A 19,651-nucleotide genomic window follows, 5' to 3' on the forward strand; every position below is an offset into this window, starting at 1 on the left:
CCAGCTCCCACATCTGCTCCTCAGGGCCCCTCTGCCCCTCCTGCAGCCCCAGGGGTTCTTCCCCCACCCAATCCCTGGGGCTGCAAAGAAGGAGGGGGAGAATCTTCCTGGGGCCATATAATGAGGGGCCAGGGGATGGGTAGATGGGAGTCTTCCAGGACCAGAAAGACTGGGGTCCATAAGGCTATAGAGGCTGGTTTCCAGGTCCCCAGTAGGATATTCCCCTCTCAGGGACACAGTCTGAGCCGGGTTTCTGCATCCCACACCCACAGCCAGGGTCGGATTCTTTCCCCAGGGATGAAGCCCAGTGGGAAAGTGAAGATCGGGGTCTCGTCACCAGCATCGATAAATGTAACCTGCCCCGGGTCACAGTCCAGACAAACCCGGATCCTGCTGGGGACCCGGCTCAGGGGCAGGGGGGTCACAGAGGAGGTGAGAGCCTGAAACTGATCCCCACACTGGTGCACAGCCCAGATCCTCCCCCCTCAGGGCTGAGGTTGATCTGTCCCTTCCTCCTCACAGACTCTCTGGCCACCCCCACAGCCCAGTGTCTCCCACCCCCCACCTCCACCTCCCAGTAGTGTCTCCCTAAGGTGAATCCCTCACAGCCAAGCACACAGGGCTCAGTGTCAAATCTCTCAGGGGTGTTGGGCGGATGCTGCCTTGTGATTTCCCATCTCACATTTTTCTGACCCTCAGACAGGACGAAGTTGGGATGAGCCATGTCTAGATCCAGAGTCACATTTGCTGGGGGCGGGGGGAAGAGAATCAGAGCATTAGGGGCAGAACTCGGCCCTGGGGGAGGGTTTTCATAGCGTCAGTGACAGAATCTGCCCCAGCTGGAGAGTGAACCAGGGAATTTACCGCGCTCTGAATGGGGAGCAGCTCTGAGGTGTCAGCACAGTGCAGAGTAGTGTCACGCCCCCGGTAGAGATGAGCCATCCATGCAGCAAAAGGGTCACTTGTGCCAGGTCTGGGACTCAGGCTCTTTCATGTCCTGCTCCACATCTCCCCACACATGGGACTAGAGCCCCTGGTGTCATGAGGGGCCCCATGGAGTAGTGACAAACTGAGCTCCCTCTGCTCAGTGCTCACTGACCTTCCTCACCTCTCCCTGCCGTTTCCCATCTTAAACCCCATATTCCCAGCTGAGAGAGATCATCACTGTGGGGAGAGAACAGATACATCCCAGCCCTGCGCCCTCAGCCTACGTGAGAGCAAGGGGAGTGCTGGGGGAGAAGGAGCGGGAGGGGAAGGAGGGAGAGCAGAGAGGTGAATGGAGATGTGAAGGAAGGGATCCCAGAGAAAACAGTACTGGATGAGGAGATGGGGCAGCAGAGGGTTATGGAGAATTTGCTGTGAGTGTGAAAACAGCAACTCGCTGGCCCATTCCCTCCAAACAGCCACCATCACCAAACCTCCACCTGCCCTGACTCCTACTGCCTCTGCACCAGCCCCATTCAGGTGAGGGCCTCCTGCTGTCCCCACCCTCCTGTTCCTGCCAGGCACTGCCGGCCCTCCAGACCCTTCCAAACGCTGCCCCATCCCTCAATTTTCTGGGCGCTTCCCAATCCCGACGTGTCCCCCTCTTTGCACTCTCATGACTTTCCCCCTGTGTTCTTCCTGTACTCTAGCACCAGGATTCTCGTCACTGGGCATATTTTATTTCCTTGCCTCCCTGTTTTGTCACTTGAAATATCTTTTATCAGAGGGGTAGCCGTGTTAGTCTGGATCTGTAAAAGCAGCAAAGAATCCTGTGGCACCTGACATGCATCTGAGGAAGTGGGTATTCACCACGAAAGCTCATGCTCCAAACGTCTGTTAGTCTATAAGGTGCCACAGGATTCTTTGCTGCTTTTTTGAAATATCTTTGTTCCTCTCTCTAATCTCTAAATTTTAGCATTTACATGTCATTTCCTCTCTTTCCAAACTCTGAATTGTTAATCCTCAGTTACTGGACATTTAACAGACCCAGAATTCAGTTTGCTCCTGTTCCACAGCTCATGGCTCTGGCCCCCAGGGCCTCAGGTAGGGAGGGGGCTGTGAGCAGGGACAGCCCTGGGGAGCTGCGGGGACAAGGAGCTGTGTCTTTGGTCCTGTGCTAGGGACAGGGACACATCAGTGTCTGTGCAGCCAGGCTGGGCGGTGGGCCCAGGAAGCTCTGCAGGTCGCACTGCACATGAAGGCAGAGGAGAGACAGGAGGAGTAGACACAATAGCGTCTGGATTTACTGCTGTACTCAGGCCATGGCTACACAACCTCCCTCCCCTCCCGCTGTGCTGGGAAATGCAGGATGCTTGTGAGCTCTACCCTGAGCAACGAACTCCTCTCCCACGGCCACAGTCAGAGGAAAGAAGCAAAATGTTCTAAGAGCAGCTGAGATTGGCACATTGATAGAATCTGAACTTCAGTTACCTTGTACAGGTGGCGTAGAACTTCCCAGCCCTGGAAACACAGAATCAGAGATGAGAGCTCATCTGAACAAGCACATTAACAGAAATTAGTGTTGTAGAGAGGGAGGAACTCGTCCGGGATTTAAATGGACAGGCCTCTGTTTGAGAGGTTTGTCCACTGTCCAGCACAGAATCTAAAATGGATGTGATTTTGTCCAGTGTTGGACAGGGGACATCACTCTGCCCCCTCCATCTCTGAAAAATGGTGTCCCCCCCATGTGGCATAACCTCACACGCACCATCATGCCAAGGAGGATGGTGTGGCACAGGGGGGCCCAAACCAAACCCGACAGTCTGGAAATGTTGAGTGTTCTGGGAGTGACTGAGTGGCCCCTTATGCTTATAAAATGTTACACTGGGAAAAAGATACGTTCTAGAGTTCAGCATAAAGTAAACAATCCCCAAATACACGTGTGAGCATTTCTCTGTCAGTGGCTACAGATTTAACAGACTCTTTTTTCCTTAGCAGAATTTCTATCACATTTATAATTATTAATAATCATGAATTAGCCTTTCCCTTCTGACACTCTGAAGTGACATTGCCAGCCTGCTACCAAAGATCTGATCCAGCTGCCATTCATGTCGCTGGCCAATCTCCCCTGGAATTCAATGGGAGGCCTGAGGCACGGAGGGGAATTTTGAAAGAGATGAGAGCAGGGCTGCCAACAGAATTGTCAGGCCCCTGGGCAAGGTGTGTGTGTGGGGGCAGCTATGGGCCCCTGGAAGAGGCTGGGCCTCAGGCATAAGGGGCAGGGCTGGGGGATAGTCTCCCTCACCCAGTTCTTCAGTGCTGACCAACCCGCTGTCCACGGCCCTGGCAGTGATTTAAAGGGCCCAGGGCTCCGGCCACGGCAGCAGTGACTGGGAGCCCCAGGCCCTTTACAATATCTGGGCCCCAGGGCAGCTGTCCCTCTTGCCCCCACCCTCCACCCACACCTATCAGCAGCCCTGGGTGGGAGAAAAGGGTTTTCTTTTGGCTCCTGTGAATATGATGTAAAGACCAGAGGGCAACTCGGGCATAGGAGAAGACTTTATATTTCCTCTTTCAAGTTGTCCACTGTCTGGAGCAGGTTTTTGTCCCTGCAGACAGTCTGCTGGGGTCAAGGGTCACCCTCCTTAACTAAAGATCGAGAATGAGCATTAACTTATTGGCTTTGGGTACAATTTTCAAAATCCCCAAAGTGCTGAAGCCCCATTTGCCAAAGGAGCCTGAGAGTCTAAGTCCAGTCTTCTCTCCCCACCACCAAACTCATGTCCGTGTTACCCTTCCCCAATCTATTGACCCTGACCTACTCCTCAGGTTTCTACCTCCTTCACTGACCAATCTGTCCCACCCAGTCTGTGCCGTTCAGTTTAGGGGTTGGGTAGGTGGCTGGCATAGATGTCTCTCTCAGTGCACTGATTCTTAGCACACGCAAAAGATGAAGAAAACTCTCTGGCAAGCATGTAGTTTGTGGTGCAAAAATGAACAAACGCAAATAACGTGTGTCCATTTCTTTTGCTCATATCCCTCTGCTGTCTAGTTAATTTCCTGTTGGTTCATCTTTCTGTCTGACACTGACACACACACACACACACACACACATACACACACACACACAGGTTCAGCCTGATGCTGTATCGGCCCCATCACACTCTGATTGCAACATAGGCCACACTGCACACCAGAGCTGCACAAGGAGCTGCAAGAACTGAAATTATTCCCACCAGTTCCCAGTGTCTGTACCTGTTATAGCCTGTAAAGCTCCTTTCTCCACGCTTGCTACCCTTCTCTTGTGTTCTCTGGCAACATATTGTGTCCCAGGGGTTGGACCATTGGCCAGTGACCCGTGTGTGTGTATTATGATACAATCTCCAATAACATGATTACACAGTTTTTGCCTCAGGACCCCTGCCTCATTCTTTCACTGCCCAAGATGGATGCACAAGGGGTGAGAATTAAGGGTGTACAGGCAAGCAGAAAACTGGCATTTCCTAACTACCAAGTGGTTGACATTTCAGTTTAAATCATCTTCTGGTCAGGTGGTTGTACAACATATTTGTATCATGTCCCCTCTCGCTCCTCTCGCTTAAAGGTAAGAATTCCCATTTTTTTCAATCTCTCCTCATGCTGATTCTCATTGCATCTCTCTGAGCCCCCTTTTCTTCTTCGATATCCTTTCTGAGATGGAGTGAGAAATACCCAACACAGTGCCCCAGATGAGGTGAAACACTTATCTATATAATAGCCATATAATATTTCCATGTCATTCACCATTCCATTTTTAAGGATTCTCACATTTTGTTTGACCTTTCCCCAGAGCTGCGCAGTGAGCAGAGGTTTTTGTCAAGCTGGTCACAGTGAATTCCAGGTTGCATTACTGAGCTACTTACACACTTATTTTCAAAGCCTGTAACCTGAATGAGATGTTCAATTTTTTCCCCTCCACTGCACATTCATTTGTCACCAATGCACTTCATTTCCCGTGTTTCCCTTTCACACAGCTTGGGTGGGTAGGTCCCTCTGAACCCCCTCACACACTTCACTGGACTTGATGAGCCTGAATAACTTTGCTACATTTGTGCTACCTCACTTCGCGTCATGTCCTCCTTGTGCACAAGTTGCCAAGTTACTACTAACAAATGAGGGTTCTGTACCAGATATGGACAGGCCACAGCTCCCATCCTGGAGAGAGGTACAAGAGATGTCTTCTCATAAGGGCTAGTCTACACTGGCATTGGTGCACTACAGCAACAGGAGGGGTTCTTCCTTCATTCTAGTTAACCCACCTCCCCAAGCAGTGGTAGCTGTCTACACTGAGGGTTAGGTTAGCTTATTGACGCTGCTTTGGGTGTGCCTGTTTCACATACCTAAGCAAGGTTGCTGGGTAACTTAACTAAGGCCACGTCTCTACTATGAACTTACACTGGTATAACTACATCGCTCAGGGATGTGAAAAACCCACACCTCTGTGGGATGCAGTTAAACTGCTTAACCCCTGGTTTAAGGAGGCCTATGTCGGTGAGAGGGCATAGAATCATAGAATCATAGACTATTAGGGTTGGAAGGGACCTCAGGAGGTCATCTAGTCCAACCCCCTGCTCCAAGCAGGACCAATCCCCAGATTTTTACCCCAGTCCCTTAATGGCCCCCTCAGGGATTGAACTCACAACCCTGGGTTTAGTAGGCCAATGCTCAAACCCCTGAGCTATCCCTCCCCCCCACACACAGCTACAGCCTCTTGGGGAGGTGGATTAACTATGCTGATAGGAGTTCTCCCATCAGCATAGGTAGGGTCTCCACTAGGCGCTACAGCAGTGCAGGTCTACCCTGCAACGATACTGTAATGCATGACTAGCTTGGCTGGTACCAGCTCAGGGAGGTTATGTTACAGATGGCGCCATGGCTCAACATTACAATCATTTTAGCTTTCAATTACGCTGCTCACACCCCTGGGTTTCAAGATTATTAATAAATAAACTGAACCTAGTCCCTATAAAGTTGAGGAACCCTTGTTGTTAACCTTTGCTATGATAACAGAAACATTATTTCATTTATTTGATTTCTGTCTCCTAGTGAGTTTTTTAAACTTGACAATACAATACTTTGTCTTATTCCATTACCACTTAGTTTCTTAAATAGCCTGTTGTGAGGGACTTCATCAAAAGCCTTTTCAAGGTCTAAATATATTATATCATCTTATTCTCCTTTACATGCTACTTTACTGACATGAGCAAAAAGAATCTTAAGAGATGAAAAGTGAGTCACGATTTTCATTAGCAGGAATGTTGCTGGCCAGACATGATCTCACCATGATCTTCCAGGAATTTTGTGATTCTCTTTTTAATGATCATTTGTGGCAATTTACCAGGTAAGCTGTAAAACTTCCTGGTGCATCATCCCCTGGAGCACCCCTAGGTCCCTTGTAATATACAGGTACCATGTTTGCTATTCTCCAGTCCAGCTTCTCAAACACTCAAGCCCCTCCAGAACTCTTGGATGCGCCAGCTGTGGCTGGTGAGTTTTTACTTTATAATATCGTTTACTTCCACTGACACCTCACTCTCTGATAGTTCCGGGTACAAAGAAATATTTTAGCTCCTGAGCAATATTCTCACCTCTCCTCCCTTCCTTCTCCCCCAACCCCACCAGTCTCCGTCACACTTCCTCACTGAATATCAGTGGTATGATTGATGGGTGTATTGTTGGTGCCAACCTCAGCCACAGCCCCCTTTCAAGAGGTATCAGTCCCCACAAGGCTCACTCCCCAGATCCCCTGTGCATCCCTCCATTCCTCTTCCACTCCATAGCCCTAAGCTTACCCCTCCCCATAACAGTCCTCTCCTGCCCAAGATATTCCAGTGCACACTGGCTCTCTCCGGGCCCTTACTGGCTCCCAGGCTCCTCATGCAGCTTGGATCCTGCCGTGTGTTTGGGGGTTGCAGTCAGTGTGTGATGGGGGTCTCTGTATCTCTGTGCCTGCTGCATCCACGGGAGCCAATGGGTGTCTGTGTGCAGTGAATGTGCCAAATTACCTCTCCTGAGCTGCCGTGTACCTGTGCCACGGCTAGAGCAGCAGCAGCTGTCTGGGCACATGCAGCCCTGTTAGGGCTTCTGAAAACTAAAATGAGCAGCCTAGACATTAACCTGGCCTGGTCCAGCCCTTTGTCCACCTGCCCTCCCTGAGCCTCCAGCCCCATCAGGGCCACTAACAGCATCTTGCTGAGAATTCTGAGTTCCCAGCGTGCATGAAGAATCCCCCTTAGGCACCCAAACCAGCAGTGCTGGCCACACAAGCCTTTGAGTCTTTCCACCTTAGTACAGAGCAGTCCCTGCCCCAAAGACCTAGTGTAAAATGTTAACTGTATGAGCAAAAGAGATGGGAAATCTCAGGGCAGGGGAGCTTTGGATAGTGATGCAATAGGAGCTGTAGTTACCTGGGCAGACGATGTTTCTTCTCCAGGCTGAAACCAAACACAAAGAGAGGGATGAGAACTCAGCTGAGCAAATGCACGAACACCAGGGCTCTGGGATGAAGAGCAGCTGGCTTAAGCTGAACCTAGGCAAGAGCAAAGTGATTCAGAAGCAGGGACACATTTTGAAGAACTAGATGAGACACTTCCATTCATTCCATTGAATTTCTACAGCCCCATTCACCAAAACGTGCAAAGACTCAGGTCCTATGTGACCCTTCACTAGGCCTAGGTGACCAGGTAGCATCAGTGTCTAAACATCTCAGCTCACTAGGAAACTGCATCTTCCTGTGGGCAACAATCTGGCCACAGTGATCCCTATCTCTGCCACTGCCAGGCTGGGTTACAGTAGATCACTGAATCCACAGCTGAGTGTGTAGGCTCCAGCAGGTACCTAATGCAGCTGCCGGCCTTCTCCAGGGCTTAGGCCACAGTGAACACATCAGGCCCATGTTCCAGTCCCTTCACTGGCTCCCAGGCCTCTTCTGATGCCAGATTAAGACCTTGGTTTTAATCTGAAAATCAATTAAAGAATCCAGCCCCCGTGGAGGCTGTTTGTGAGATGTCCAGGTAGGAGGCTACAGAGGCAGAGCATTGTATGGGGCACCCAGGTTGCAGGGCAGGGGTGACACAGCCACCCATTAGTCTGGACTGTACCCTGGGTATGTCAGTGACACCCTAAATTAAAGCTCACTGGCTAAGCAGGGGATAGAGATGCCAAAACCCAGTGAAAATCAGAGGGGGTGGGGACAAGTGTTCCTGCCTGATGCTATGAATTCCCCTTCAAGAGGCTAGGTACCATTTGACCCTCCCCTCCCCTCTCCTGTGCTTAAACCCAGAGCTGATTAGACCCCATGGGGAGCCCTTGTTTCAGTTCAGTGATTGGGAGAGCTGAAACCACTGATGAGCAGGTCTAGGGGCCACATTGTAGACCTAGTGTGGGGACAGGGCTGCAGCGGTGACAGGGATAGCAGCAGCAGCAAGCCAGTTGCAGAGGTGGAGGCAGCAGCAGGCGCATTGCTCCCCCCAACACACACACACACCTTTTAGGGGTGAGAGGGAACCTCTGAACTCTGGGTCTTGGCTGATCAAGAATAACCAACTGTGAGTGGGCTGCAGTGGCGGGAGAGGGCAGTGGTGTGTTACAGGTCGTTCACTCATTGGATTTTCACATGGCAAAGTAGGAAACTGAGGCAAAGGACATTGTCCAGTGTACTGTGGGGTGGAGGTTTGCTCAGGGTTACATGCTTTGGAATCATGGCTGTTGTGTTTTCCCAAAACAATGCTGGGGTCTCTTTGCCTTGTAATACAAGTTTTCTTTTGTTACACCCAGACTCAGGGCGGGTGAGTGGGAAGTTTTGTTTCTTATCCTGTGTCCACATTAGCAGTTTTGTCAGTAAAACTTTTGTCAGTCAGGATGTGAAAAAAGCACATCTCTGACCGACATAAATTTCACCGACAAAAGCACCGGTGTGGACAGTGCTGTGTCAGCGGGAGACGCTCTCCCACTGTCATAGCTATTGCCGCTCGCTGATTTAATTATGCTGATGGGAGGTCAGCACAGAGCAGCTACACGGGAGACCCGATTGCAGGGCTGTAAGGTCTGTAGTGCAGACATAGCCTTAAAGGAGCCCAGGACTGGAGTTAAATTTTCCCAGATTAGTGGGTGAGGTCTCAAGTGTTTTCTGGTTTGTGTTGCTAAGAGGAACTCCTGACATTGAACCCAGCCCGTCTTGCTGCCGACTCCACCTGGCAGAAGGGTGAGAGATCGATAGATCCAGAAATAGTTTCAACAGCACGGAAAAGGCTGAATTCGAGAAATAGAAACACTTACCAAGTTCTCTTTGAAGACCATCTAGGTAACACAGGAGAGAAACAAACACACACTAATTAAGTGCTTCTCTTCTCAAGCAGAATCAGCCCCAGTCTCCCATCATGCAGCTTGTCCCTCACAAACCCACTGATCCAGGCTCTGAGCAGGGAAACTACTGAGGTCTGGGGAGAAGAGTGTCTTTCCAACCCACAGGCAAGGCACAGAACACCTGCAAAGTCCCACAGGGATTTTAACAGGTTAACTTCTGTTGGTGGGAGAGACAAGCTTTTGAGCTACGCAGAGCTCATCTTCAGGTCTGGAAAAGTTCCTCCCAGAGTCACAGCTACATACAAGGTGGAACAGATTGTTTAGCATAAGTAGTTAACACATATGCTAAGGGACTATTTAAGGTGCAGTGACCTATCCACACCTCTGCGGTTATAGGACAGAAAAGGGGGGAAGGGGTTTGTGGGTTACAGACTGTTGTAATAAGCCATAAATCATGACTATAGTGTCTAACAGAGTTATGCTGCTTTGAGTTGGTCTGTCTCCAAGCTCAGCATCAGAAGCAAACTCCCCAGAGATTTAGACACACCAATTCAAAGCAGCACCAGACTCTGCTGACTACTTTTGCTAAACAATCTGTTCCATCGTGTATTTAACTGTGACATTCGCAGTATCCTTCCCAGACCTGAAGAGCTCTGTGTAGCCCTAAAGCTTGTCTCCCTCACCAACAGAAGTTGATCCAATAGAAGATCTCACCCCATCCATCATGTACCTCTAATATCCCGGGACCAGTGTGGCTACAGCATCCCAATCCTCTTTCCTAGAATCTCACATACTCCCATTGGCCTTAATGGGCATTTTGGTGGTGCAAAGAGTGGAATTTATGGCTCTCAAATTATCAGCATTACTGTTTTACTGATGTGACTTGTGCATTTACTGTTTGATCCTACACTCACTGAAGTCAATGGGGAAGCTCTAACTGATGTTAGTGATGCAGCATCAGGGCTTTCATCTTTTTCTTGCTAAAAAAACTCCTCCCAAAAATAAACAAATAAACAAACAAACACTCTTATGAGGAGAGGAATTTGTGCAAAAGTTTTATGGGGGAAAGAGCATGACACTTACCAATTTCTGTAACCCATTCCTCTAAAAAATAAACAGAAATAAACAGAAATTAATATTAGGAGCCTTTTTCCCTTGGTTATATGGTTGTCTGACTTTTGTGAAAGTTGAACAGTGATTGTATAATTCATTGGTCTTTGAGGGGTTTCAACGTTGTCAATACCAAGAGAAAAAGGATTTCCTTTCTCCATCTCTTAGGTGTCGTTTCTCAGTGTTGTCAGTACTAAAGTTTAGGCAGAGAGCTCATTTCTATTCATTTTCTACTGTGTCTAACTTTTTCATATTACCTACTGGGGCGCAATTTATCAAACTTAGTCTCATCCCAATTTCTTTTTTAACATTAAATAAAATCGGAAACTGCTCCCCTAATATAAATCACTCACAATCTTAACGATGACCCAACTTTGTACAAAATATTTACTGTTGGAATGGATGAGGGAAGAACTGTATCAGTGGGTTGGGAGGGTGGGGAGGAAGGGGTAGTCTGTGCTGGTAAAGGGCTGATGCAGATCACTATCCCCTGGAGCAAAGGGGAATCTTAGTAACCTTTCCTTCCCTTTGCTGCTGGTGAGATTAAATTCATCAGGATCAGTCGCAACCTGATTTATTTTTAAAATTAAATGAAATAGTGGCTCCCAAAATAAAATTACGCATGCTCTGTAGGATCATCCAATTTTGACAAAAATATTTACTTGTCAGATGAGGGGAAAGGACATTTGGGGCACAGGGTCTTCCTCATTTCCCACTTCATATTGCCTCCAGCACTTGGTGAATTTCAACCGCAGAGAAGATACATTTCAAATAATGGTTTATTTATGATTTCCCGTTACCCACATACTGAATTATTATCAATACATTATCACCTTATTACTGATATTTCATGTGATTTGCAAGTTGATATCATCATCATCATCATCAATAAAGCAGCGAACAACTTAACGGAAAAGGTTCTATATGGAGAAAAATTGAACTTACTGATATCTTTAAGATGTTTCCCTAAAGAAATGAAATAAAGGAAACAGATGTCAATACAAGTTATTTAAGAATATTTTCAGTTAATGCAGTTTTAAAGGAGACAGTATTTTCATGATATAAACGCCTAGCCTCTAGATAACTAACATTTCATTCACGTTTTACTAGCCATGTGGCCACACTAGAGTTAAGTGTCCAACAGTAACTGGCTATTTTCAAGGATTTACGATTCTGAAAGTTTTGAATTCCTTATGGAATTAGGGCCCGATATTTCAAGATGTTTAGGAGCCTCACTCCCATTGATTCCAGTGGGCGTTAGCTGACCAAAAATACTTTAAAAAATCTATCCAGTAGAGCTCAACCCTGCTTCCTTATATCTCTCACATTCCCATTGGCTTTGCTGGGAGCTCTGGGGGTGCAGACTGGAATTTCTGGCCCTCAAATTATCAGCATTATTGTTTTAGCGATATGACTTGTGCATTCAGTGCTTGATCCTACACTCATTGAAGTCAATGGTGAAGTTTATTGAAGTCAATGGTGAAGTTCTAACTCAGTGGTCCCCACCTTTTCACCTGGCGGGCGCCAGACGAAAGGCCGTGGCGGCGGTGGAGCACCCGCCGAAATACTGCCGAATTTCTGCAGCATTTCGGCGGCAATGCCTCTCGATGACGTCGCTTGTTGGTGGCAAGTGATGTCATCGAGAGGCGCTACCGCCAAATTTCTGCGGCTTTTCGGCGGCTACGCCTCTCAATGACGTCACTTGCTGTCAACAGGTGACGTCATCAAGAGGCGTCGCTGCTGAAACGCTGCAGAAATTTGGCGGCATTCTGGCAGATGCTCCACTGCCAGCCAGGACGCAGATGCCTTTAGATGCCCCCGCGGGTGCCATGGTGCCCACGGGCACCGCGTTGGGAACCCCTGTTCTAACTGATGTTAGTGGTGCAGCATCAGGATTTTCATTTTTTTTCTGGTTAAAAAATGCCATCCAAAAAAAAGCACATAAATAGCATAAACAAACACTCTTATGAAGAGACAAACTTGTACAAAAGTTTTGCTTGTTGGAGGAAAGAGCACAACATTTACAGATTTCTATATCCCATTCCATTAAAACTAAACAGAAATAAAGATTTATTAGAAGCATTGTCCCCTTGGTTATACAGTTGTCTGCATTTCATGAAAGTTGCACAGTGATTATACAATTCACGAGCCTTTGATGCGTTTCATGTTCTCAGCACCAGGAGGGGGAAAAGGTTTTCCCTTCTCCATCTCTGACTTGTTGTTTCTCACTATTCTCAGAACTCAGGTTCAGGCGCAGAGCTCCTGTCTATTTAGACCCCTCTTGTTCTAATATTGCCTATTCAGATGAAATTTGCCAGGCTTTGTCTCATCCCAATTTCTTTTTAACAGTAAATGAAGTCACAGACAACTGCTCCCCTAATAAAAATCTCACACGATCTTTATGGGGACCCAATTCTGTACAAAATATTTACTGATCAGAGGAGGGAAAAAAGACATTTACTAATTCCCAGAGTCCACTGGGAATGAGGAAGGAATAACTTCACAGCTGGGTGGGAAGTGGGCAGAAAAGCGTGAGGCATGGATGGGTTTTGGGTCAACATTCTACACTCTATGATTCTGGGAGGACTGCATGAGCACCTGTGCTGGTGAGTGCTGACGAGTTTGCCATGCTGACCAAATAGGAAATGAAATTTAAAAGTTCCCGGGGCTTTTCCTGTGTACCTGGCTAGTGCATCAGAGTTCAAAGTGCTGTCCAGAGCAGTCACAATGGAGCCAATACCACCGATTTGCGTCCGCACTACCCCAAATTCGACCCAGCAAGGTCAATTTTAGTGCTACTCCCCTCGTCAAGGAGGAGTACAGAAGTCAATTTTAAGAGCTCTTTAGGTTAATAGAACGGAGTTGGTTGTGTGGACACAGTAATTTTTAAATCGACCTAACGCAGCTAAATTCAACCTAGCCCCATAGTGTAGGCCAGGGCTTACTCATGTAGATGGGACAAATGAATACCCAAATCTCTGAATTCCCAATATTCATGGACACAGGAAAACATGTGAACAAGTATTTAATATAATTTCACTCACTCAATGAGAGATGTTGTCCTCTCAACATAAGAGCAACTGAGTGTTGAAATCCGACCACTTCATTTAAATTTAAAAACCTCTTATGGTCAATGCATTGGACAGATTTCTCCTCCCCTTTGTTTAAATAAATAACTAAATAACTCCACAGTTACAATGTGAGAACAGCAGGGGACCAATGCTCAGCTGTATCTAGAAGTGGTAAATACACAACTTCAGCATCACCACCATTATATAGCCTCAGCCAATCAGAAAGCTGCAACTGATTTTCACTGCACCCTTAAATAACAAGCAGTAGTGACCACATCAGAAGACCATATAAATCAGGCAGTTCTACCTTGGCCACACATCCACAAAATGAATGCAGAGAAATTGGAAGACTATTTGTTCACAAGTCCTTTCCCTCCTAAGCAAGGGCCCCTTTTGGAGTCAATCGAGAATTTATTTTGGGCAAGGAAGCCTCTTGACCATTCTGAAAATGTCTTTAATAAAATGTTGGGAAAGTTGTCTGCATATTTTAGAAAGTATATGAATGTGGTTGTAACACAGTGTGTTACTCTAAAAAAATTCACAAGTTGCTAGTCACAGTTGTTGCAGTAGGAAAGAATAAAACCTGCAGACCATAATAAGACAATACAGACAAGAGCTGCTGACCTGCTATCTTCAGTTCCAATAGGGCTTCACCATAAAAAGCATGACTTTGAATAAAACAGCTGTATTGTCCTTCATCTGAGCGACAGATGTTAAGAATCCGCAAGGAAACATTCCCATCCATGATGCCATCTTTCAAAAGTTCTGTCCTTCCATGATAGTCTGGCATCTGCTCTCTATACTGATCCTGCCCATCATGGTACAGATGCACAACTCCAGAGAACTGAGATCGAAACCATCTCACCTCCATGTTCTCAGTGCTCATCCTGGGGGACAGGTGACAGGGTAACACAATGGCCTCACCCACAATGGCAGTGACAGGGTGACCAGGACCGGTCACGCTGAATTGGGCTGTGAAATACACCAAAGCAAAAAGAGAACAAGCTCAGAGAGGGGGGAAAAATGCTAAAAACGGAAAGATCAGGAGGTTCAAACTTTCCAAAAATTCAGCCTGACATGCAAATTTTCAACCCGAATATTTAAAATTTGGCAAAATTACAAGCAACTGAAAAAGGCATTTATAGTAGAAAGTGACAGGCCAGCTCAGGTCTGGGTGTCACTGAGAACTCCCCTTATATTAATTTGACATGCCATAGAGCGATTTCAGCGCCCTGTGAATGGGCAGGGTTGAACTGAGGATATACGCTGTATACCTCAGCTCTGTGATCTGTTCCGGCCGTCACTATATTTCTGATGTGATTGTCATTGTTGGCTTTCATATGTGACTGATGAAAAGATGAAAACCTGACTCCACTGAAGTCAACAGAGAATCCGTAGGATTTCACCCTAGTGTTTTGGGACCCAGCTTCTTTGGAGACCACCACCTCTCACCTCATATGACACAATTTTCTCTGAGAACAGCTGAGGTTCTTGAGTCTTCCTCCTCTGCCCCTCTCCTACTGTTTTTAGTGGGCTTGGGCCTCTGCCAGGACATTTTCAGAAAAAGGTCTTCAACTCTGAGACTCATTTCTTGCCTTGGCCTCACTGAACCCAAATCCCTTCGGCTACAGGTCAGGCTGCCTCAGTGTTTGACACAGGATTGGGTCAAAGAGGATGTAAGCATATAACGTAGGGTACTCAGACACTATGGTAATGAAAGCTATACAAGTACTTAGCTATATAGAGACACTGAGTTGCATCATGTGCAGTGGGTGGAGAATTGCTCCTTGTGAAGGGGTGGGGAGGAAGTGGAGACTTATTCTTTACTGATATTGATCCATTCTGGGATTTGTTGTAGGTTTTTTTGTTTTGTCTTTTTCAGTTTTGTACAAAGGAATAGAACAGGCACAATTTACAAATTACTGCAATGAAACAAATCCTACAAGCAGCAGCAGGAACAATGGGATTCCTACCTGATTCCAGCTTGTGAATGGGAAAAGTAATGAAGAAAACGATCAAACCAGGCAGAGAGGGGCTCACTGTGGAGCTAGGACAGAATGAAAGAACCTTCATCTTCACTGTAACTTGATCTGGATAACAGGCTGCTGAAGAGAAAAATTCTTTATCAAACAGGGTGGATTTCATTTAAATCATGATTTAAATCACTCGTCAGGAAGACTCCATTTAATCCTGGTTTTCTGCATAAAAGTGCATTTGTGTTCTTTGTTATAACCTTAATACATATTCTTCACAACACAGAGACAGATGTAGGTTTCGTTTTTGGAAGGTACACACTATACATTTTTAAACAGTGATTTATTTTGAAAACTTTTCAGATGAGTTTTACAGCTATATCAGAAAACCAATGATTGTTTGGTTATTTCATTTACCAAAGGTAATTGAAGCAGATATTTATGAAGTCATTAGGGGGTGAACGATCTCCAATTCAACAGGTTAATCATTAATATTTGGAGGATTTTCTTGCCATGGAGGAAAACATCACCAGACAGACATTTAAATTGTTTTATTTAACTAAAACAACAACGTTATGTATTCTGGATTTTTTCTTCAATAGCAAACATAGAATATTGTACAAAACAAGCATGCGAATTTTTGAATTTAGTTAAATATTCAAGTATTTAAAATCAGATTTGTTTTTGTTGAAATTCTTTTAAACTAAAATAGTTAAATGAAATATTTAAAAAACAAGACAAAAATTAAATTGACTATATCAGCCAGGTCAACATGAGAAACTTAAAATATCAGCTTCTGCAGTTAACTCAGTCATCTTCACCTTCATTTTCCTGTTTGTTCGTAATCTGGGAAAGAAAAACAAGCTTTCCTGCTTTTTCAAGTCCCAAATGATTTCTCAGTTTGGAATGAATTAGTCCAAAGGAAGAAAATATTCTTTCTATGCTGACAGAAGAAGCTACTGCTGTTAAAAGTGAGATGATCCCTTCAACAGTCTCTGAATCCAAGTGCTTAAGTGACTTCCACCAGTTCACTGGTGTGACTTTCTTTAAATCATCATCAGCAAACATACGTTTCTTCAATGGTTCACTCTTAGCTCTGAAGTTTATTCTAGTTGGCATTATGGAGGGATGATTGCTGGATGTTCATGTCATAGCCAACTCCTCTTCTTCAGCAGTTAAGGTTTGACGTTGGTACCAAGTATTGAGACTATTTGCAAGAAAATGAGCTGGAGAAAGTGCTTGTCCCATTCATTTTTTAATACTTGTAATTTAACTCTGTCATTGCATAGTTCTCTTTTTAAGATCTCACTCAGTTCCTTCCAAATTTCAGCAGCATCAGCAATTAAACAGCTATTTCCCTGCATTTTGTTCAAGGCTACAGAAATAGGCTTCGGGGTACTCAGCATGTGTTCAACATTTCTCTTAAGCCCAATGTTGAGAACTTTGGCTGTGACGGTGCCATCTGTTTTTTCAGGATTTTGTTCACAAACTGTCACCAGGTTAGGCCAGTTCTTGACATAGTGCTCAAAACAGTCCACTACTGAGTTCCGTCACACATCTTGTGGGAGTGTTAGCTTGGTTCTTTCCATTTTTTTTCAGAGCAGCTGCTGCAAAGTGGTTGTCATGGAAGTATTTTGCAATTTCAAAAAAAAATATTTCTGGAACACTGAAGTCTTTGGCTAGAAGATGCATCAGATGAGCACTGCAACCGTGTTATTAGCTTGAGACTCTTCTAAATTTCTTCTCATCTTGGATACACTTGCAGCGTTGTCTGCGACCAAGCTGCATACTAGACATTTGAATTTTTTTTCACAGTTTGTTATAGCTTTTACTGCTACTTCTTGTAAGTATTCTGCTGTGTGTGCATTTCCTGATGTATCAGTTGTTTCTGTAAGGAAGACGTTCCCTTCTTCTGTTGTCACACAGGCACATACAACAGGTTCATTGTGGACATTGCTCCTCCCATCAAGACTCAGGTTAACAATTTTACCCTCTAGACTTTTCGCACACTGCTTAATTTCTCTTTCATACACTTTATCCAGCAATTTGCCTGCGACATCTGCTCTGTTGGGTGTACTGTATCCTGGTCTTAATGACTGAACCACGTTAAAGAAGTGTGGGTTCTCAGTCATACGGATAGGAGAGTTTATTGCATAAACAAACTGGGCAATTTTTTCACCAATTACCTCTCTTTGTAATCTGCTAGTTTTTATCACAAACTTTTCTATGGTTGTTTCTGGATGATGGATGATTTTTCTTTTTGCTGTAGGTGATATACAGTGGCTATGTGACATACATGATGTGACTGAAACAGAATCATTGGCAGATAACTCTGAAACTGTACATTGGCCAAACTGGACTGTCTCTGTGCAAAAGAATAAATGAACACAAATCAGACATCAGGAATGGGAATATTCAAAAACCAGTGGGAGAGCATTTTAATCTCCTTGGACACTCAGTGTCAAATTTGAAAGTTGCCACATTTAAAAAAAACTTCAAAAACAGACTCCTGCATGAAACAGCTGAATTAGAATACATTTGCAAGTTTGATTGTCTCACACTTGGCTTGAATAAAGATTGGGAATGGCTGGCTCACGACAAAAAACATTCTCGCACTTTTGATATTCACAACTTCTCATTACAGCTAATAATGGGCCACCCCCCCCCCAATTGTCTTGGACTCTTTAACACTGGCCCTCTGCATAATAATGCTCCACACCCATCTTTGTAAGTATAGATTTGTTCACCTGCCAAACTCCAGTTTAAACTCTCACATCTGAATAAGTGCTAAAGCCCATGAAAGCTTATGTTCTAATAAATTTGTTAGTCTTTAAGGTGCCACAAGACTCTTTGTTGTTTTTTCTGAAACAACAGAAAATGATGGTGATCTTTAAGGTGGAGAGTGTTCAGAATCCTGTATGTTGCAAATGGATTCTCCTGAACAAAATAAGTCAATGCAGTTATTTAATTATTATTACCATACTGCTCGTTTAGTATTACTCATTGCATTCACTGACACTCAGTACTACTTTAAAGGTGAAATTGTAGAAGGAAGATCTGCCTATTTCAGCTATTTATTTTTATCACAACTGCATCAAAAATGATAGCACCCATAGGGTAACAACTATATTTTTTTGCTCAAATATGAGAATTCAAGAATAGTCCAGAAGAAAGACAGGCAGTCCTTAAGAACGGAGTATCAAATAAAAAAAAGTTTACCAACCTGAAGATCCTGCATGTTCAGACATGTTCCTTTCATCATCTTCAACACAGTTTCTTTCTGAGAGGGAACACCCCCTCCCCACCCCATCCTCAGAGTGTGTGACTATTAGTGTTCTCTCCTACACGTACTGGGTAAGGCCCCTGCTGCAGCAGCTCTCACCCTGCCCAGCAATTAATCCTGTCCCCAACCCAACCCCTCAATCAGTCCCTCAGCCCCCATCATCACAACCCCATCAGTTCAGCCACCCCCTCATTCCATCACCCCCACCATCCTCAGTTCACCCTCCCAGTACCGGGTCATCTGCTCAGAACCTACCATTAATGCAGACCCCACCCTCCTCACTTCAGCCCCCCGGCAGCCCCCTAGCTGCTGTTCAGCCCTCTCAGCCTCACCTCTGCTCTTCTTAGGGTTCCTCACCCTCCCCAGGCTTGGGATGCAGGTTGCAGTGGAGTCCCCGCTCCCAGTTCCCAGGCTGGCAGGGGAGCAGCCACTGAGGGATTACAGGGGGGGTCCCAGCCATGTGTGAGGCTTGACAGGGGGCTTATCGCTGTCCATTTTGTCACTGCAAAGGAGGAGGGGAAGAAGAAAGAGGGAGCTAGCACAGGTATGAACATCCAAGCCAGGAATTGTACCTCCCAGCTGCTATGGGCTCTCTCCCAGAATTGCACAGTGGGAGAATTATCTCTGAGAGTCCATTCCTGCAGTGCATAGAGCTGGGAGGGACCACAAGGTCATGAAGGAAGGTGTGTCTGGAGGAAAAGTCAGTCTGTGTCTCACTACTGTATCACAGTCGGCAGACTTAGAAAATGCCTTTACTCGCAAGTGTTCTGTTGACTTCCCTGGCTGTCTTGTTCGAACATCGATTCAGATAATGGGCTTGTGTGATTTGGGTCACTCACTTCTGCACGTCTGGAGGCCCAGTGGTAGCTGGCATTTGTGTGGATATGCAGAGAGGGTGCTGCAAGCCTCCTCCTCCCTTTCCTCACCCTCCACAAAGGCCAGTCACA

At 45.8% G+C, this 19,651-nt stretch overlaps 1 protein-coding gene across 1 annotated transcript; it reads right to left on the reverse strand.

Moving 5' to 3' along the window:
- Positions 1-1,865: 1,865 nt before the first annotated feature.
- On the reverse strand, positions 1,866-19,053 carry LOC127033346 (myelin-oligodendrocyte glycoprotein-like). The gene is made up of 7 exons (XM_050921374.1): positions 15,422-19,053; positions 14,073-14,420; positions 11,323-11,343; positions 10,351-10,371; positions 9,241-9,261; positions 7,371-7,397; positions 1,866-2,477 (listed from the first exon to the last, which is right to left on the reverse strand). Exons 1-7 carry the CDS (start codon positions 15,591-15,593, stop codon positions 2,344-2,346), a joined length of 744 nt encoding a protein of 247 aa, XP_050777331.1. The 5' UTR covers positions 15,594-19,053; the 3' UTR covers positions 1,866-2,343.
- Positions 19,054-19,651: the final 598 nt, after the last annotated feature.

This window comes from Gopherus flavomarginatus, chromosome 12 (genome assembly GCF_025201925.1).
Source record: "Gopherus flavomarginatus isolate rGopFla2 chromosome 12, rGopFla2.mat.asm, whole genome shotgun sequence".
Classification (NCBI taxonomy): domain Eukaryota; kingdom Metazoa; phylum Chordata; order Testudines; family Testudinidae; genus Gopherus; species Gopherus flavomarginatus.

What these genes read in the sequence shown, in the direction of transcription:
- LOC127033346 (XM_050921374.1), bottom strand. Translation starts at nt 15,593, where the DNA reads ATGAAATCCACCCTGTTTGATAAAGAATTTTTCTCTTCAGCAGCCTGT. An exon ending in ATTGGAACTGAAGATAGCAG is followed by an intron (nt 11,344 to 14,072) that starts GTCAGCAGCTCT and finishes TCATTTCTTTAG; the next exon opens with GGAAACATCTTAAAGATATC. An exon ending in GGAATGGGTTACAGAAATTG is followed by an intron (nt 9,262 to 10,350) that starts GTAAGTGTCATG and finishes TGTGTTACCTAG; the next exon opens with ATGGTCTTCAAAGAGAACTT.